Source organism: Lissotriton vulgaris, chromosome 7, assembly GCF_964263255.1.
Source record: "Lissotriton vulgaris chromosome 7, aLisVul1.2, whole genome shotgun sequence".
NCBI lineage: Eukaryota > Metazoa > Chordata > Amphibia > Caudata > Salamandridae > Lissotriton > Lissotriton vulgaris.
Genome location: NC_141695.1, coordinates 603,768,383 through 603,789,959, shown reverse-complemented (window position 1 = coordinate 603,789,959; position 21,577 = coordinate 603,768,383). Strand labels below are relative to the sequence as shown.

General features: G+C 46.2%; 1 protein-coding gene across 1 annotated transcript in view; it reads left to right on the top strand.

The window, feature by feature from the left end:
* The first annotated feature begins 2,415 nt into the window (after positions 1 to 2,415).
* Positions 2,416 to 21,577, top strand: part of TRIM47 (tripartite motif containing 47) — a 52,669-nt gene continuing 33,507 nt past the window's right edge. Inside the window, exons 1-3 of the mRNA XM_086930731.1 lie at positions 2,416 to 3,073; positions 21,073 to 21,168; positions 21,268 to 21,501. Coding sequence (XP_086786857.1) covers positions 2,510 to 3,073; positions 21,073 to 21,168; positions 21,268 to 21,501 — 894 coding nt within the window. The 5' untranslated portion in view covers positions 2,416 to 2,509. The remainder of the gene's footprint in view (positions 3,074 to 21,072; positions 21,169 to 21,267; positions 21,502 to 21,577) is intronic.

The following is a 21,577-nucleotide window of genomic DNA, read 5'->3' as shown; positions in this document are numbered from 1 at the left end:
TCGGGCTGGACTGTTCCCATGAGGCACAGGGTCAGACTGATTTGCATATAGCCATGTCTGAACTGGGGTGGCAGAGTGGGCTAAAGAACGGTGATGGATTAAACCCAGATCTTTTGACTGTGTGTGAGTGTTTGATTGATTCAAATGCTCCGTCCATCACCACCCCCTTTTGTACCGCTTTTGGTCGCCATAAGTGTGGCAGGGTATGCTCAGACGTGAGTCCCTTGCTCACTTTGCCACTGGATTCAAGCAAGCCGGGCTGAAGACGTCTGGAATGCCAGAAACCGGTCCTCGGAAGCTTGTTTCCGGTTCAGGGAAGACATGGCTTGGCAGTTCGGGCTGGACTGTTCCCATGAGGCACAGGGTCAGACTGATTTGCATATAGCCATGTCTGAACTGGGGTGGCAGAGTGGGCTAAAGAACGGTGATGGATTAAACCCAGATCTTTTGACTGTGTGTGAGTGTTTGATTGATTCAAATGCTCCGTCCATCACCACCCCCTTTTGTACCGCTTTTGGCCGCCATAAGTGTGGCAGGGTATGCTCAGACGTGAGTCCCTTGCTCACTTTGCCACTGGATTCAAGCAAGCTGGGCTGAAGACGGCTGGAATGCCAGAAACCGGTCCTCGGAAGCTTGTTTCCGGTCCAGGGAAGACATGGCTTGGCAGTTCGGGCTGGACTGTTCCCATGAGGCACAGGGTCAGACTGATTTGCATATAGCCATGTCTGAACTGGGGTGGCAGAGTGGGCTAAATAACAGTGATGGATTAAACCCAGATCTTTTGACTGGGTGTGAGTGTTTGATTGATTCAAATGCTCCGTCCATAACCACCCCCTTTTGTACCGCTTTTGGCCGCCATAAGTGTGGCAGGGTATGCTCAGATGTGAGTCCCTTGCTCACTTTGCCACTAGATTCAAGCAAGCCGGGCTGAAGACAGCTGGAATGCCAGAAACCGGTCCTCTGAAGCTTGTTTCCGGTCCAGGGAAGACATGGCTTGGCAGTTCGGGCTGGACTGTTCCCATGAGGCACAGGGTCAGACTGATTTGCATATAGCCATGTCTGAACTGGGGTGGCAGAGTGGGCTAAAGAACGGTGATGGATTAAACTCAGATCTTTTGACTGGGTGTGAGTGTTTGATTGATTCAAATGCTCCATCCATCACCACCCCCTTTTGTACCATTGGGGTTGCAGCACTGATTGTGCCACCAACACAAGTAGCCCTTTAAACATGTCTCAGGCCTACCACTGCAGAACTTGTGTATGCAGTTTTAATGCCATGTCGACTTGGCATTAAAAACCCCTTGCCAAGCTTTAAATTTCCCTTTTATTAAACATGTCACCCCTATGGTAGGTCCTCAGTAGCCCATTGGGCAGGGTGCTGTGAAAGTAAAAGGTAGAACACGTACTTTTAAGTTTTGCATGTCCTCGTAGTGAAAAACACCTACATTTGTTTTTCACTACTGAGGGTTAATCCTTTAATAGATCAACATAAGCAATTGCTTATTACACTCGTTTTTGCTGTAATTCCTGATTAGAAAGGAGCAGCTGTATCATGTTTTATATCTTTGGCATGGTAATGATAAATCCTCTTTTCTGGTAAGGTTGGATTTCACATTACTATATTTGATATGCCACTTTTAGGAAGTGAACATGCCTCTGCTTTTACAACTCTGTGTTCCTGCAGCCTGTCTCCAATATTAGTCCAATTTCATTTTGAGGTCTAGAATTATTGCGAAGAGCATTCAGTTTATGCCTCCTTTTTTCTCCCTACCTTTGTTTGCATGGTGCATGAAAATGTAAGATTCAAAAACATGTTTTTCACATTTAGTCTGATTACTTTGTGAATGTAAATAACAAAAACGTATTCTTGCAAACTGTGACTACATGCCTGCCTTCATCAGTGTTTCACTACAAAACTATGTAATTATATTTGTTTAATGGGGCGTACGGTTCTCGGACAATGGGCGATTTGTAAAGGGTCACGGGAAAGTCCAAAAGGTTGTCTTTATCCCCCCCAGAATGCTCTGTCTCCTATGGACCTGGTCAGACCTAATTCTCTTATGGGGCTGTAGACCTAATGCAGAGGAGGACATTGCAGAATAAAACCCATGAAATAACTCTGTGACTGACAGTGTACACTACTTACTTATTTTAATGATGTCCCAACCGTCAATCAATTAGTGCGACTCTACTTTTTGGTCTCTGGCAAACTGTTTGTGAATACCCCCGCTCCAGATGTTAGCCTCTGCTTCTTTGAGCCAATGGCAGGACGCAGCTCCGGCAAAACCAGCCCCTCGAAGTTTAAGCAGGGGCCAATGGGAAGCAATATCCTGGTGCCTGCCTGGGAAAAAAAAGGCAGTTCCTACTTATCCGACCCAAAAATCCGGACGGACATACGCACGGACAGGCGGCGGCAGGATATGTCCGTTTCCGCCTATTGTCCGGACGCTTCCCATCGCCGCCGGGCAGCAGTGATAACTTTTTCCCTTCGACGCACCTTGGTAGAGTCATGGCAGCTGGCGGTGGGCTCTTCGCCCAGGAGTACCTGCGCTGCCCCGTGTGTCTAGACGTCTTCAGGGACCCCGTCACCATCCCCTGCGGGCACACCTTCTGCCTGGTTTGTATCGGGCGCTGCTGGGCACAGGCGGGCTCTCAGGCTGCGTGCCCGCAGTGCCGCGAAGTCTTCCAGCCGCCACCCCGCCTCTGCAAAAACAACATCCTCGCCCAGCTGGCCGAGGACTTTGCCAGTTCCGAGGCGAGTGCTCGCGGGCCGGGGGACACGCCATGTGACTTCTGCGTCGGTCGGAAGCTCAAGGCCGCAAAGTCTTGCCCAGTCTGCGCGGCGTCTTACTGCCGGCAGCACCTCGGGTCTCGTGCAGGCGCCTCGGCCCTGAGGGATAGCTGGCTCCCCGCCCGAGAGCAGGGAGCCGAGGCCGGGCACTGCCCGCAGCACGGAAAGACGCGGGCGCTCTTCTGCAGGACAGACCAGACCTGGATCTGCCCGCAGTGTGGGCAGCAGGCGCACCTGGAGCACGACGTCATGGAGCCGGAGAGCGGTGACGTCGAGCACAAGGTACTGGAAGCACTAGTCTGCAACACCTTACTAAATGGGTAGTGGCGTGGCTGGTACTTTAGTTCGACCACGCCCCAAAAAGGTGGGCTTGGTGCTCCGGTTGAATAAGGGCAGTTGAACCAGAGGCTCCAGTGAGTGGGACCGGGTTTGACTGTACTCGATTCATCTGCTTGCGACCGTTGTTTCCCTCAGACCCTGCCTTTACCTTCGGTGCACAGTAGGGTTGTGGTGCACCCATGGAAAGGTTTTATTAAGTCTGAAGGCACCACAGAATCCTAGCGTCGTGGGGTCCTCTTTAGAAACAATGTTGCTGCTGCCTGGCTGTTTCACCCATGCGTAGTGCCACTAAAATCATGGGAATTAATCATCATTATGTAAAGACGCATAACTGCATCAAGCTTTTGAACAATTTATCTTCGAACAATTCACTCACACTAGTGTCCTCAACCTTTTGATCTGTGGGCCCCCACTTAATGATTACTGGACCCGGGCCCCCCACTGAGTCATTACTAGAACCTGTAGACCGCTGCCTAAGCAATTTCGAAGATTTGAACTTCAAGACGGTTCTCAAAAAACAGACATCAGACAAATACACACACGATTAATGATTTTATTTAATTCACAAACAAATATCAAGTCAAAAATGTAATGGAATAGTTAAAGTTTTCTAAATTCATCCGAGGCCACCCATAGTCCATATTGTGTTCTGTTTGATTCACCTGCACTGCACCCATGAATGAGTCTAACAATACAAACTTAATTTTTAGCCTCCTGTTTTAAATGTCTTATATACAGAATGTTTTACATCTTTCAGTTTTACAGTTTTTCTTTTATTTCCATAGTCCATAATATAGCCTTATAGCCCGCCGTAGCGAGCTATACCGGCTTTAAAAGCTGGTATAGCCCTGCTACGAAGGGCTATAAGGCTATTAGAACATTCTGCCACTAGAGGCTCGAATGTTCTAACAAATAAAACAAAGCCTTCAGGGAGCGTGAGGAGATTGGAATCCCCTCATGCTCCCTGAAGCCTTTGTTCACAGCCAGAGCTGTGAACAAAGAAACATTGGAATGTTGGAGCTCCGGGCTTATACCAGCCATTATAAGACCAGAGCACTCCATTGTTTTCAATGCAGCTACCAACATTCCAATGTTCTAATAATATTTAATTTTCTAAGCAGTCGTGATTATCCCTGCGTTGGCATCGCAGACCACAAGTTAAGAACCGCTGCCCTAGATAGTATGTGCCACTAACGAATGTGGGTTAGTGGCAGTCTTTTTCACCATAGCACGAGATGCCAAGACCAGGAAAAAACTCACAAATGTTCTGCTCAGAAGCAGGATAGGTCATGTCTGTATCACATGTGCACTCTTTCTCCCCTTCCCACTCTTCCACCTACTAACTCAACCATTCACTCACATGATCACTTTACCAAGCACCTACAATTCCTCCCAAACCCTCTTACCCCATCATCAAACATTTGCTAACTAACTAATGAAGTTTGAGAAATGTCTGCACAAGTGATCGCACTTTTTAGGTCTTGCATAGAAAGCGCATGCTCTGTTTCTTTGATACATCTCGTTTACAGTCAGTGGGCTACAGCCGGACATTGCTCATCATTGGTTAGCTTCAGTGTTGCTCCCATTTGCTACTTTTTTTTATTTGTCACAGCTTGCATGCATCAAATCGTCGCTTGAGTTTGTCCCTCCCCTGGAGTAGAATCCAAGACTTGTGTCTTTCCATTGGTCCCGTTTTTGGAGTTACTTTTTTAGTTTTCAAGCACTCCATATGAGTGCTTGTGATTTCAGGTCGTCTCTCATATCCCTGTCCATATTACTTCTTTTCCCTCCCAACCCCCTCCCCCATTCCCCTGTCCATGGTTCATCTCCCCCCCCCCCCCCACCACTCGCCCTGTCCCTGCTTCATCTCCCCCCCCCCCCCCCTACCCGGTCCCTGTTTCATCTTCCTGCACCCATCCTCGTGTCTGTTTCCTCTCCTCCCATCCTCTCGTTTCTTACACCAAGCATGTCCCCCTTCACTGGCAAGTTGCATCCGTTTCACGGGCAGCATATTGCCATGAACACACAAGAAGGCTGTTGCCCTCTCAAGCCTTTGAATTGCAGTCCCATGCCGACGTGAAGACTTGGACAGCACAGAAAACTTTAACAAACTTGCACACCACATTTTGTCTCTAGCTTATCCAGGCTGGATTGAACTGTTTTTCCTAACACCTTCTAAATTGCGCTTTTTTACTGTCTCGTTTCTAGGTCGATTCTACAGTGCTTGCGCTACAGGATGATCTGTTGCATGTACTTTGTACTCTGGAGTATTGCCGCAGGACTTGTCTGCTTACGCTTTTTTTACTTTCTGGTTAGGGACTTTTTTTTAACAGCTGCTCTTCACATCTGGGAACGCGTATTTTCAAACGTTGCCAGATGGAGTCATTTATAAGCTCAAATGCTGTTCCATTCAAATTGCATGTCTCCTCTCCCCACCCCCTCACCGCTTTAATTTTCCCTAGTCCATCTTGTTTCCTGCTCTTGCTGTGCCGTCTCTCCTTGCCCCTTACCCCACACCAGGCCCGGCTCCAGGAATTTTTAATTGGGTGGGCCAAGGACGCATTTGGGTGGGCCACTGCAGGTTCGATTTGTCGCATATATGTCTAGGCAGGCCTGCTTAAGGGCCCTCCTTTATCTCTTCTTAGTCTTACAAGGCCCAGTAAAACTCACTCTTTTCCAAATCTCTTTTTTAATATTATCACTCACAAAAAGTGTTTTTTCCATGTAATGTTCCTTTGATGGGAAGAGGAGGTTTCTGTGGTGGTAGTTTCAGACAAGTGACACTTCTCGGGCTCCCTTTGTGCGAGCCTTCAGGGAGAAACCCTCTTCATTACTACCTCCACCTGACCATGGACTCTTCAACGCACTCCCTTACAAGCTTGATTAGTCACTATTCCTCTCCAGTGCCCCTTATCTCACAGATGACCTTGGGCCCCGCACCATATCAGGCACCCTCTCCCGGAAAAAACATTAGTAAAATCCCCTTCATACTTAAAACATTGAATAGAGCAAAAAATATAATTAGCACGCACTTTAAAGTATGTTCCACAGTGGCCCTTATGGCCCGACTGCTAATTAAATAAACAAAAACAAAAAGGCCATGACAGGGCAGGCTTCAGCGCGGATGCAAAAGTCTTTTTTGGCGCTGCACCAAAAACCTCTTTCACCGTAAATACCTTTACTACCACCTTCCAACAGTGTACCTCATCCATCCATGCCCCCCCATTGACCTCTTCCTCGGATTTCCTCACTGCCACAGGCCACAAGTGCCCCTTATCTCCCCATAGCCCCTCCCCTTTATGACCTTCTCCTCGGATTCCCTCACTGCCACCCTCCCCCAGTGCCCCAGTCTCTCTGTAGCCCCTCCCCTCATGACCTGCTCATCAGACTCCCTCACTGCCACACTCCACCAGTGCCCCTTATCTCTCTGTAGCCCCTCCCCTCATGACCTCCTCCTCAGACTCCCTCACTACCACCCTCCATCAGTGCCCCTCATCTCTCCCTAGCTCCTCCCTCCACCCCATGACCTCTTCCTCGGATTCCCTCACTGCCACCCCAACAGTGCCCCTCATCGCTCCATAGCCCCTCCCACTACCACCTCCTCAGATTCCCTCACTGCCACCCTCCAACAGTGCCCCTCATCGCTCCATAGCCCCTCCCACTAGCACCTCCTCAGATTCCCTCACTGCCACCCTCCACCAGCGCCCCTCATGTTTACGTAGCCCCTCTCTCATATGCATTTAATTTGTTGTATAGCGCTGCTCATATCAATGTAGTGTGTGTCAGTACTTTACAGCACGCACACACTTACAAAGACAATGAATCATACAAGTATGTAAATCAGTCTACAGGGAATGTCACATAAGCCAATGAGGATTACAAGGTGTAGGAATCATATGTCATCCATTCTGGTGGGCAGTATATTTTAAGAGGGTTTGATCTGGGGAAACACAACCTTAGGATTTAAAGAGTATACCATGGGGGTCAGCTTTACTGGAAAAAATGTATATCTGCCCAAACATACTCATTTTAGCAACATTAGAATAATGAAAAGCCTTGGGAAGTTCTAACTATATCACAAAACAAAAAAAGCGAAGTTCTAATTATACAATTCATGTTTGTTTGCAGCTCTTTGGTGGCAGTTCATTGTTCACTGCCTTTTGTTAGGATTGCAACTTCTGAAGTAACACAAGGATCTCTGTGACAAAGGCAGTAACCCACTGAGCTATCCACATAAAATACAGTGCATCTGTATTTAAAAAATACTAACAGACAAACGATTGCTCTAAAGCAGGATCATTAATCACCAGCTTTATCTGGGCATTTTGTATTGTTTTAAGGTTGACCAGCATCGGCTATGATGAAATGATAAAAACTGTTCAAATGAAGCAGATACGAAGTATGTGTCCTGCTGGGGCTATCAGATTTTGAAAAGAAAATTTTTTGTAACCCATTCTCTTACCTACTCCATTAGTCATACTTTGTGTCACAGCCTTATGCGATAAGCAGCTGCAGGGGTTAGGGGGTGTCTAGGAATAAACAGACCACTTTTCCCCTGCGCTGCACAGAAAAAGAAATATCAACGCAGCAGCAGGGCCGTAGGCAAAGGTTACCAAAGGTTACCTTTGTCAAAGAAAGGATTAGTCCCCTTTCACCATGCAGAGATGAAGGCGTAAAAAACTAAACAAAGCCTCCTTAACATGTAAATGGTCTTTTAAAGACCTGTTAAGTACTTTGGTGCGGCTGCGATCATCTTAAACTGTCTGTGTGTGTGTGCGCCCGGGAAGCTGTCTCCCCGGGCTGACACACACGACCTGTGCGTTGAACGCCTGCCTTCAAGCCCTCACTGCGAGGGCCAAGGCTCCTGTTTGGGTGGGCCAGGCTCATCTTTGGGTGGGCCTGGCCCACCCGGCCCACCCGCTAGAACCGGGCCTGCCCCACACCCATCACCCTTACGCGATTAGTGCTTGTATTTTAAGTGATTTGCCCAAAATCACAGGACGCCGCTTTAATTTTCACCATTGCTTTATGTTTCCTACTTGTGGCAGCCTGCTCGCCCTGTGCCATCTCTCCCTACCCTTTAACGCCGCCCCCACCACCACTCCTAGATCGCCACTTGTATTTGAAGTGATTTGCCCCAAATCACGAGATGTTGAGCTAACGTTGAGACTTGAACGCCAAAGTTGGCAGCTCTGACCGCACGCCCTTGTTTAATGCCGTTTCATTGCTGTTTTTTTAATGTTGCCAGATGGAGTCATTTATAAGCTCAAATGCTGTTCCAGTTACATTGTGTGCTGTCTCTTCCAACCCCTCACTGCTTTCATTTTCACCATCGCATCTTGTTTCCTGCTAGTCTTGTGCCGTCTGTCTCTATGCTGACACTCCGCACTCACCACCCCTCGGAGATCGCTGCTTTTATTTTAAGTCATATGCCCAAAACCGCAGGACACCACTTTCATTTTCACAATCGCGTTTTCTTCCCTGTTTGTGGCAGCCTGCTCGCCCTGTGCCGTTTCTCCCTATCCCTTCACCCCCACCACCCCTCCGAGATCGCTGTTTGTATTTTAAGTGATTTGCCCAAAGTCACAGGACACCGGCTGCTCATCAGCGACTCGGCACCTTGAAAGTGCCACTGCCGCACAATATGCTGCATTTCTAAATCTTTATAAGGTCTGAAAGGCGAGACCTATTACATTGCAAATGCTTGTTTTATGGCTTATGATGGCCTGGTGCTCCATTGATCTCATGGATGAATGCTCCTGGTATAGCCTTTATTATGCTACCATGGCTACCAGTAAGCTGGACTTCACTTTCAGGGCCTCATTTCTGAAAGCTGTTGCATCGCTGTGTGAAAACAGCAATGCAACAGTTTTCACTGCGCCCTCCTTGCGACAGGACGTATGCGCCATATTTAATGTATGGCGCTTCATGTTGCAAGGAGTTACAGATACGTCAGTATTTTCGACGGATCTGTAGGCACAAATTTGGTGCATTGCTGTGATGTGTCTAAAAACAGAACCAACTCCAGCAATGTGTCCTTTCAAATGGGTAAAGCCCCATGTGAAAGGGCCCTCTGTAAGTCTTACCCCTGCTGTGAGGCAAGCGTAAGATATTGAAGCTTTAGAGTCCTAGAAATGCACAGTAAAATCTCATAGATTTCACTGCCACACTTATACAAACCTTTATCACCACCCTGCATACGTTATACCTGACGCAGGTATAATGTAGAGCAAGCCTTTACAAAGTGACACATCTGCTAAGATGCGTCACTTTATAAATATAGTGCATTGTGGCGCATTATTTTCACTGCTGCAGTGTCACAATAAGTGACGCAACAGCGGAGTAAAAGTGTTTCAGGCCTCCATAAATAAGGCACTCAGTTTTTCAATAACACTGCCGTCCCGGTATTAATGTATGCTTATGCATGATCCACTAATTTAAATCCCGGCTGCATTTCATCCATCCACACACCTGTTTGTCTATAGTTCCATCTTTGCCTTCTCCAGTAAAGTGTTTGTGTGTCCTAGCCTGAGCCCTTAGGGGTAATTAAGTACATTATTTTGCTCAGCAGCCACTCCACGTCATTAGACTCCAGTTTCCAGTTGCCCAGCCCCATTAGGCATGGCCAATGCGCCAAGAATAACCTGTTACTGCTTTGCATCTGTCTGCTTCCCCTCCAACACGCCACCACCTCCTCCGTCTCCCAATTGCTTTTTTTCCATGTTAAACAGATAACCATAGTGGCATTCAAATGAAGCAGCAGGGTTGCAGAGGACTGAGTTCTCTCCAAAATTAAGAAATAACTTGCAGGATGTTAACATGGCAGCAAAACTACAGAAGAAGGCAGGAATATATATATGTTCCGTGATTATTAAATTAACTTTATTATTTAATAGTCAGTCACTGAATCGTTTACATTTTCTCGGAAGGTGAAACCACCACAGGTGTTAAAAAGGTTCTTTCTCACGGCCCTTGCCTTGATTTACACCACAGGAACCTAGGGGCACGTGCATCAACGAAAATACAGATCCTAAACAGGCATATTCGCAGAATCTGCCCCTTTGCGACCAGTATTTTTGCATTTGGGATGCATCAACCCAAATGCAAAATCGCAATTTAAGTAATCGGAAGTGCATGACGCAATTTCAGTTGCAAATTCGCAATTAGGAATCGCAAATTACCATCAATTTGAACTTGATGGTAATTTGCAAAAACTTTGAAAAATTCACTAAAGTGCATTTTTCAAAGTTTCATGTTACAAACACATTCCCTTGGGGCATGTATGTGCGCAACATGTGGTAACATGGCAATTTAGGCCCATAGGAATGAATGGGTAGCTACTCATTAATTGCGATTCATAATTTGCGAGTCACAATCAAGGAATATGTAGGAATGACACATTTTTTTGCAATTCCTACATGCATAGGGATTTGCGAGCCCTAAATAGCGATTTCTTAAAATTCGCTATTTAGGATTCGCAAATCCTGACTTTGATGCATGTGGCCCCTAGTACTTAGTCACATCAATGCAATACATTTGCTTTTGTTTTACATATAAACTTGCCTGAGGTGTTTGCTGGTGCTATGAGAGGCTATTGATGGCTGTATAAAACATTCTTCTGTTTAAGGTGATGCTGTGTTAATCATTTGAAAACGACGCCACCAGGGTGATTTCAGATACCAATGAGGGTTCACATAGCTTGCAGAGTGCCCTATGGGGCACGTGGCAGGATGATGGTGAGGTATCCAGATAAAACAATGTATTTTTCAACTAAAAACAAGAATTGGAAAAGCCAAAAGGGGGCCCTCTGTGAGAGGTATTAGCTTTGCCAATATCTTTTAGCCATGTTGTAGAGCAGCATGGCTCAACTAAGTATTATACGCTATTTTTTTTTACCTTCTCCAACAGCGTTTTTTTTTAAACAATGAAGTTAAAGAAAGAAAAATACAGCTTCTGAAATCTAATTATTCATCACTATCCCACAGATTCACATAACGCAATTTCCATCCCTGGTGCCTTTCAGACCCAAATTTAAAACTTTTTTTATTGAATTTTTATAGGCAACAAGACCAAAGCACCCAATCTGGTCAGTAGGCATGTTATAACTGATCCTCGCAAAACAATACAAAATTGAGTCCTTTATTTATTTATTTATTTATTTATGGGTTTTGCATAGCCCCTGAATCCCACCCTGAGGGGTATCTCTGCGCTTCAGACCATGCTGCTCAACGGACTGACAAGCAATGTTAAAATAGGGTGGTCTTAAGAAGTTTCCTGAAGCGCAAATAGTCAGGGCATTGTCTCAGGTGAAAGGGGAAACTGGTTCCAGTAAAGGGGAGTGAGGTAGGAAAAGGATTTCCTACCTAGTCTTGTTTACCTGACCCATCAGTTGTGTTAGAGGCCACAGTATTTCCACCATTGTTCCCAGATTTTCTGCTGATTGCAAGAGCAGCCTCTAGCTTCGTAAATGGGTTTCTCCAGTTTTGCGCACCAGGCTATTACAGCCCTCCATTTCGCTATTGCAGTAGGGGGCTACTTTACAACTATGGGCAATGTCCCTCATGGTGACAATTGTGGTTATTCCCACCAATGCCCACTCCCCACAGGTGCCCCCCACATCATCAATGATCCCTAATAGAGCCACTTTTGGAGATAAGTCAGTTGTTTTCCCCAGGATGTGGGTCAGTGTTTCCGATTCTTGCCCAGTAGGTCTCAATCTTGGGCACTCCCAAACCATATGGAAGAAGTGAGTGTCTGGGTATGTGTAGTGGCAGCAGGGGAAGTTCCTGTATGCCATAGGCATCTACGTGTGAAATATCTGATATGCAAATAATACAGCAGTATCAGCTGGAGTTAAGTGGATATGGCAATCTCACATGGGGCCATATTAGTCTACCTCCAGTCTGCATAGTCAAGGGGACCCACCCAGCCCTACCATTTCTTCCGAAGTCCAGCAAATTAATCTAAGGCATTTATGACTAAGGAGTGGTAGGTCTGTGAAGTTCTACCCTTCCCAAAGGGTCCCATCAAGATACAAGGTTTGAGATGATTATTTTCCTAAAGGTCTGGAAAATCTGCATGATAACTCAAAAGTCCATTACCACGCTGCAAATATTTATATTCTGACCCATCTACCCAACGTCGTCCCCAGATTTGAGCATCACCTCGGATTAAATGGGCTAGGGGATCTGTTGACAGGGCAAAGAAAATTGGGGAGAGAAGGCAGTTTTGCCTAGTGCCTCTATGGCTTGGGGATAGATCTGAAACAATGCTGTTGACACAAACATGTGCAGAAAGTTCAGACCAGAGAATTCAGACATATCTGCGGAATGAGAGCCCAAATCCCATCCGAAGAAGGAAGTGATCCAGAAAGGTCCTGTCCACAGTATCAAATTATTATAATTTGTTTTGCATTTTTAAGTAGCGCAAACTCAACACGTAGGTATTGGAGCGCCTTCACATGAGCACCAGTTACGTACATGAGGACACATTCAGTCTTGGTAGGCACGGGTAGATTAAGTGATTTACCCAGAATCACAGGATGCTGAACCGACGACGAGGTTCGAACCTGGTTTCCAAGTTCCACTCTCAAGTGTCTAATCGAAACCAATAAGTAAACGTGCACATGAATCTCTAATTTGCTTAAGGTGGGCCAGGGTAACATGTACCCTGTGGATACATTAGGGGGGGAAGTAGTTAGGCATGGCTCAAATTTTTCCTTGACCGCATCAAACAATTTCCTGTTTCTGGACCGGTCTGGTATAATCTGGGAATATCATGGTGTGGGATGAATGGCAGCTCAGTTCATCCCTCCTACATGCTTCGTGCAAAATTTCGTCTCCATCTCAAGAGTTGAATATGCGAACGATCATGGGATGCGGGGAGGAAGCAAGTAAGTGCTCTATCAGTCCTCTCTATCTCAAACTAGGTTGACTGGTTTCCCCTAGGCATCCAACTTTTAATCCAGTTCCAGGAATTGCTCTGCCTCGTTGTTAGAGGTCATGCGAACCATTTGCTGTTTTCATTTTTATTTATTTTTTTCTCATATAGAGTATCCAACATTTTTGTTTTCTCTTCATAAATACATAATAATATTTGTTATCACTAAATTCATAGGTAACTTGTAGGGTGCCTTTCCCTGTAAATAAAGCACTGTGTATCACATACCTTTTCTGGGATTGACTTTGTGTCTAATGCGTGTATGCCCAGGATCCTTCTTGACGAAGATTCACAATATTTTTCATACTCTAGTAAATTAAACCTCTTTTGGGCAGATGTTCTCTCCAAAAAATGACATGCTTTAATTGGACGGTGGTCAATTTTTTTTTTAAATAAGTTGTTTTGAAGCTTACTGCAAAATTAATCTACCACAGTATTCAGAAAAAGCTCCCCAGAGAGGAAACACAATCAACTAGTACTCCATGCAACAAACACTGTTTTCTTGCTTACCTTTTCCATACATATGGAACAACCCCTCAAATATCCTCTTAGTCAAGTATGGACTGAGCTAGCTATAGGCTTAATTTACTACCACTGCTGATCTTCCAAATACTCCAATAGAATAGTTGATATAGCTTGGTATGTACTTTTTTTTTAACTCATACTAAAGTATATAATGGACTCTGCTGAAGAAGAATGCACAGAAATTGTTGAGCAAGCACTCAAATTTTAACCAAGGGCTGGACAAAAATGTTATTGCCAGCAATTCGTAAATCAGGCTAAAATACGTGAACATTTGGAGATTTGACAGAGAGTGAATCAAAAACATAATCTGCCAGAGTTTGACATTCCATTCACGAGTCACTACTTTTTTTGAGTGAATCAGTTCTTTAAAATTATCATTTATTTTCTCAAGAATTACATTGATAAATTTTTTGAGTATATATTCATTTTTGCATTTTCCATTTTCTCTAGATGGTTCATGGAATTAAAATTTTGTTTATTGGCAATTAGCCAAGGAATTTATTTTGGAGCAGTTTTCATTTAGTTTGCCAATGGGCTAACCAGCCTTATTTAAAACATCTACAACAAGGGGTGGTGAGGAACAGAGTCTCTGAATTAAGCAGAAAGCTCTCACCCAGTCAAGAGATCAGGGCTAGATCCAACACCGTTTTTTAGCTCACTGCACCATCCCAGTTTCAGAACCTGGCTGTATGCAAATTAGTCTGTTCCTGTCCCAGTGCATGATGGGAACAGGGCAAACCAAACTACAAAAGCCAATTCTTACACTGGGAAGGAAACAAGCTCCCGGGGACCGGTTTCTGGCATTACAGCCGTCTTCGGCCCGGTTTGCTTGAATCCTGATGGTGCAATGAGCAAGGGTCTCACATCTGAGAATACCCTTCCACGCTTAGGGTGGACAAAAATATTTACAACAAGGGGTGGTGAGGAACAGAGTCTCTGAATTAAGCAGAAAGCTCTCACCCAGTCAAGAGATCAGGGCTAGATCCAACACCGTTTTTTAGCTCACTGCACCATCCCAGTTTCAGAACCTGGCTGTATGCAAATTAGTCTGTTCCTGTCCCAGTGCATGATGGGAACAGGGCAAACCAAACTACAAAAGCCAATTCTTACACTGGGAAGGAAACAAGCTCCCGGGGACCGGTTTCTGGCATTACAGCCGTCTTCGGCCCGGTTTGCTTGAATCCTGATGGTGCAATGAGCAAGGGTCTCACATCTGAGAATACCCTTCCACGCTAAGGGTGGACAAAAATATTTACAACAAGGGGTGGTGAGGAACAGAGTCTCTGAATTAAGCAGAAAGCTCTCACCCAGCCAAGAGATCAGGGCTAGATCCAACACCGTGTTTTAGCTCACTGCACCATCCCAGTTTCAGAACCTGGCTGTATGCAAATTAGTCTGTTCCTGTCCCAGTGCATGATGGGAACAGGGCAAACCAAACTACAAAAGCCAATTCTTACACTGGGAAGGAAACAAGCTCCTGGGGACCGGTTTCTGGCATTACAGCCGTCTTCGGCCCGGTTTGCTTGAATCCTGATGGTGCAATGAGCAAGGGTCTCACATCTGAGAATACCCTTCCACGCTTAGGGTGGACAAAAATATTTACAACAAGGGGTGGTGAGGAACAGAGTCTCTGAATTAAGCAGAAAGCTCTCACCCAGTCAAGAGATCAGGGCTAGATCCAACACCGTTTTTTAGCTCACTGCACCATCCCAGTTTCAGAACCTGGCTGTATGCAAATTAGTCTGTTCCTGTCCCAGTGCATGATGGGAACAGGGCAAACCAAACTACAAAAGCCAATTCTTACACTGGGAAGGAAACAAGCTCCCGGGGACCGGTTTCTGGCATTACAGCCGTCTTCGGCCCGGTTTGCTTGAATCCTGATGGTGCAATGAGCAAGGGTCTCACATCTGAGAATACCCTTCCACGCTTAGGGTGGACAAAAATATTTACAACAAGGGGTGGTGAGGAACAGAGTCTCTGAATTAAGCAGAAAGCTCTCACCCAGTCAAGAGATCAGGGCTAGATCCAACACCGTTTTTTAGCTCACTGCACCATCCCAGTTTCAGAACCTGGCTGTATGCAAATTAGTCTGTTCCTGTCCCAGTGCATGATGGGAACAGGGCAAACCAAACTACAAAAGCCAATTCTTACACTGGGAAGGAAACAAGCTCCCGGGGACCGGTTTCTGGCATTACAGCCGTCTTCGGCCCGGTTTGCTTGAATCCTGATGGTGCAATGAGCAAGGGTCTCACATCTGAGAATACCCTTCCACGCTTAGGGTGGACAAAAATATTTACAACAAGGGGTGGTGAGGAACAGAGTCTCTGAATTAAGCAGAAAGCTCTCACCCAGTCAAGAGATCAGGGCTAGATCCAACACCGTTTTTTAGCTCACTGCACCATCCCAGTTTCAGAACCTGGCTGTATGCAAATTAGTCTGTTCCTGTCCCAGTGCATGATGGGAACAGGGCAAACCAAACTACAAAAGCCAATTCTTACACTGGGAAGGAAACAAGCTCCCGGGGACCGGTTTCTGGCATTACAGCCGTCTTCGGCCCGGTTTGCTTGAATCCTGATGGTGCAATGAGCAAGGGTCTCACATCTGAGAATACCCTTCCACGCGTAGGGTGGACAAAAATATTTACAACAAGGGGTGGTGAGGAACAGAGTCTCTGAATTAAGCAGAAAGCTCTCACCCAGTCAAGAGATCAGGGCTAGATCCAACACCGTTTTTTAGCTCACTGCACCATCCCAGTTTCAGAACCTGGCTGTATGCAAATTAGTCTGTTCCTGTCCCAGTGCATGATGGGAACAGGGCAAACCAAACTACAAAAGCCAATTCTTACACTGGGAAGGAAACAAGCTCCCGGGGACCGGTTTCTGGCATTACAGCTGTCTTCGGCCCGGTTTGCTTGAATCCTGATGGTGTAATGAGCAAGGGTCTCACATCTGAGAATACCCTTCCACGCTTAGGGTGGACAAAAATATTTACAACAAGGGGTGGTGAGGAACAGAGTCTCTGAATTAAGCAGAAAGCTCTCACCCAGTCAAGAGATCAGGGCTAGATCCAACACCGTTTTTTAGCTCACTGCACCATCCCAGTTTCAGAACCTGGCTGTATGCAAATTAGTCTGTTCCTGTCCCAGTGCATGATGGGAACAGGGCAAACCAAACTACAAAAGCCAATTCTTACACTGGGAAGGAAACAAGCTCCCGGGGACCGGTTTCTGGCATTACAGCCGTCTTCGGCCCGGTTTGCTTGAATCCTGATGGTGCAATGAGCAAGGGTCTCACATCTGAGAATACCCTTCCACGCTTAGGGTGGACAAAAATATTTACAACAAGGGGTGGTGAGGAACAGAGTCTCTGAATTAAGCAGAAAGCTCTCACCCAGTCAAGAGATCAGGGCTAGATCCAACACCGTTTTTTAGCTCACTGCACCATCCCAGTTTCAGAACCTGGCTGTATGCAAATTAGTCTGTTCCTGTCCCAGTGCATGATGGGAACAGGGCAAACCAAACTACAAAAGCCAATTCTTACACTGGGAAGGAAACAAGCTCCCGGGGACCGGTTTCTGGCATTACAGCCGTCTTCGGCCCGGTTTGCTTGAATCCTGATGGTGCAATGAGCAAGGGTCTCACATCTGAGAATACCCTTCCACGCTTAGGGTGGACAAAAATATTTACAACAAGGGGTGGTGAGGAACAGAGTCTCTGAATTAAGCAGAAAGCTCTCACCCAGTCAAGAGATCAGGGCTAGATCCAACACCGTTTTTTAGCTCACTGCACCATCCCAGTTTCAGAACCTGGCTGTATGCAAATTAGTCTGTTCCTGTCCCAGTGCATGATGGGAACAGGGCAAACCAAACTACAAAAGCCAATTCTTACACTGGGAAGGAAACAAGCTCCCGGGGACCGGTTTCTGGCATTACAGCCGTCTTCGGCCCGGTTTGCTTGAATCCTGATGGTGCAATGAGCAAGGGTCTCACATCTGAGAATACCCTTCCACGCTTAGGGTGGACAAAAATATTTACAACAAGGGGTGGTGAGGAACAGAGTCTCTGAATTAAGCAGAAAGCTCTCACCCAGTCAAGAGATCAGGGCTAGATCCAACACCGTTTTTTAGCCCAATGCACCATCCCAGTTTCAGAACCTGGCTGTATGCAAATTAGTCTGTTCCTGTCCCAGTGCATGATGGGAACAGGGCAAACCAAACTACAAAAGCCAATTCTTACACTGGGAAGGAAACAAGCTCCCGGGGACCGGTTTCTGGCATTACAGCCGTCTTCGGCCCGGTTTGCTTGAATCCTGATGGTGCAATGAGCAAGGGTCTCACATCTGAGAATACCCTTCCACGCTTAGGGTGGACAAAAATATTTACAACAAGGGGTGGTGAGGAACAGAGTCTCTGAATTAAGCAGAAAGCTCTCACCCAGTCAAGAGATCAGGGCTAGATCCAACACCGTTTTTTAGCTCACTGCACCATCCCAGTTTCAGAACCTGGCTGTATGCAAATTAGTCTGTTCCTGTCCCAGTGCATGATGGGAACAGGGCAAACCAAACTACAAAAGCCAATTCTTACACTGGGAAGGAAACAAGCTCCCGGGGACCGGTTTCTGGCATTACAGCCGTCTTCGGCCCGGTTTGCTTGAATCCTGATGGTGCAATGAGCAAGGGTCTCACATCTGAGAATACCCTTCCACGCTTAGGGTGGACAAAAATATTTACAACAAGGGGTGGTGAGGAACAGAGTCTCTGAATTAAGCAGAAAGCTCTCACCCAGTCAAGAGATCAGGGCTAGATCCAACACCGTTTTTTAGCTCACTGCACCATCCCAGTTTCAGAACCTGGCTGTATGCAAATTAGTCTGTTCCTGTCCCAGTGCATGATGGGAACAGGGCAAACCAAACTACAAAAGCCAATTCTTACACTGGGAAGGAAACAAGCTCCCGGGGACCGGTTTCTGGCATTACAGCCGTCTTCGGCCCGGTTTGCTTGAATCCTGATGGTGCAATGAGCAAGGGTCTCACATCTGAGAATACCCTTCCACGCTTAGGGTGGACAAAAATATTTACAACAAGGGGTGGTGAGGAACAGAGTCTCTGAATTAAGCAGAAAGCTCTCACCCAGTCAAGAGATCAGGGCTAGATCCAACACCGTTTTTTAGCTCACTGCACCATCCCAGTTTCAGAACCTGGCTGTATGCAAATTAGTCTGTTCCTGTCCCAGTGCATGATGGGAACAGGGCAAACCAAACTACAAAAGCCAATTCTTACACTGGGAAGGAAACAAGCTCCCGGGGACCGGTTTCTGGCATTACAGCCGTCTTCGGCCCGGTTTGCTTGAATCCTGATGGTGCAATGAGCAAGGGTCTCACATCTGAGAATACCCTTCCACGCTTAGGGTGGACAAAAATATTTACAACAAGGGGTGGTGAGGAACAGAGTCTCTGAATTAAGCAGAAAGCTCTCACCCAGTCAAGAGATCAGGGCTAGATCCAACACCGTTTTTTAGCTCACTGCACCATCCCAGTTTCAGAACCTGGCTGTATGCAAATTAGTCTGTTCCTGTCCCAGTGCATGATGGGAACAGGGCAAACCAAACTACAAAAGCCAATTCTTACACTGGGAAGGAAACAAGCTCCCGGGTACCGGTTTCTGGCATTACAGCCGTCTTCGGCCCGGTTTGCTTGAATCCTGATGGTGCAATGAGCAAGGGTCTCACATCTGAGAATACCCTTCCACGCTTAGGGTGGACAAAAATATTTACAACAAGGGGTGGTGAGGAACAGAGTCTCTGAATTAAGCAGAAAGCTCTCACCCAGTCAAGAGATCAGGGCTAGATCCAACACCGTTTTTTAGCTCACTGCACCATCCCAGTTTCAGAACCTGGCTGTATGCAAATTAGTCTGTTCCTGTCCCAGTGCATGATGGGAACAGGGCAAACCAAACTACAAAAGCCAATTCTTACACTGGGAAGGAAACAAGCTCCCGGGGACCGGTTTCTGGCATTACAGCCGTCTTCGGCCCGGTTTGCTTGAATCCTGATGGTGCAATGAGCAAGGGTCTCACATCTGAGAATACCCTTCCACGCTTAGGGTGGACAAAAATATTTACAACAAGGGGTGGTGAGGAACAGAGTCTCTGAATTAAGCAGAAAGCTCTCACCCAGTCAAGAGATCAGGGCTAGATCCAACACCGTTTTTTAGCTCACTGCACCATCCCAGTTTCAGAACCTGGCTGTATGCAAATTAGTCTGTTCCTGTCCCAGTGCATGATGGGAACAGGGCAAACCAAACTACAAAAGCCAATTCTTACACTGGGAAGGAAACAAGCTCCCGGGGACCGGTTTCTGGCATTACAGCCGTCTTCGGCCCGGTTTGCTTGAATCCTGATGGTGCAATGAGCAAGGGTCTCACATCTGAGAATACCCTTCCACGCTTAGGGTGGACAAAAATATTTACAACAAGGGGTGGTGAGGAACAGAGTCTCTGAATTAAGCAGAAAGCTCTCACCCCCTTTTCTAAATCGTTTTTGGCCACTATAGGTGTGGCAGGGTATACTCAGACATGAGTCCCTTTCTCACTGCTCCATCAGGATTCAAGCAAGCCGGGCCGAAGAAGGCTGAAATGCCAGAAACTGGTCCCCGGTAGCTTGTCTCCTTTCTGGTGAAGAATTGGCTTGGTAGTTTAGTCTGCCCTGTTCCCATGATGCACTGGGCCAGGGACAGACTGATTTGCATATAGCCAGGTTCTGAGCTGGGATGGGGCAGTGAGATAAATAACGGTGATGGATCAAGCCCTGATCTTTGGACTGGGTAAGAGTGGTCTGTTTAACTCAGACACTCTGTTCATCACCACCCCCTTTTCTAAATCGTTTTTGGCCACTATAGGTGTGGCAGGGTATACTCAGACATGAGTCCCTTTCTCACTGCTCCATCAGGATTCAAGCAAGCCGGGCCGAAGAAGGCTGAAATGCCAGAAACCGGTCCCCGGTAGCTTGTCTCCTTTCTGGTGAAGAATTGGCTTGGTAGTTTAGTCTGCCCTGTTCCCATGATGCACTGGGCCAGGGACAGACTGATTTGCATATAGCCAGGTTCTGAGCTGGGATGGGGCAGTGAGATAAATAACGGTGATGGATCAAGCCCTGATCTTTGGACTGGGTAAGAGTGGTCTGTTTAACTCAGACACTCTGTTCATCACCACCCCCTTTTCTAAATCGTTAATTATTTAAAACATCAGTGGGAAAATATCTAAGACTACTTTTTAAAATGAAACTAGTGGGGTATTTAGTGTGTTAGTATATTCCTTTTGATGTTAAAAAATGTGATTAAAACGGCAAACGTCGAGACAATTGAATTAATGTTGTTGATTTACGTCTGTTATGAAGCAAGTTTGTATTGTTCTACTTTAATGAATTTTAAATATTCTCTTAATATTGCGTTTCTCGGTTATTGTTTTTTTTCTCCTTTTATTTATCAGGAGATAAACCTTTTCTTGCATATGGAGCTCGAGAAACAGATTCAAGATGTTGAAGCGGAGATATGCTCAATAAGGAAGCAAATTAATATAATAAAAGTAAGTCCATGTTGGCTTCATATGTCTTGGAACATTTTGCCAAATACATTTTACCACAATCTTTCTGTAAGTGTGTGCTTATCTCTCCTCTCAACCAAGATCTCCACCCAGAGAGATAAGGAGGCGATGATGCGGAATTTCACAGAAATGTTGAGGGCGGTGAAGCTCACCGAGGGGAAGGTTCTGCAGCTGGCAGAGGGTGTGGAGAGAGCAGCCCTGGACCAGGCAGAGGGAAGGCTCAGCGAGCTTGGAGAGAAGAGAACTGAGCTTTGGCTCACAAAGCAGAAACTACAGCAGAGCACCAGAGCTGATGGAAATGAACAGCTTCTAAAGGTGGGCATACCTTTTCTTGGAGCTAAATGATGCTATCAAACACTAGCTGAGCCCATGGGTTGTCTAGTCAGATGAT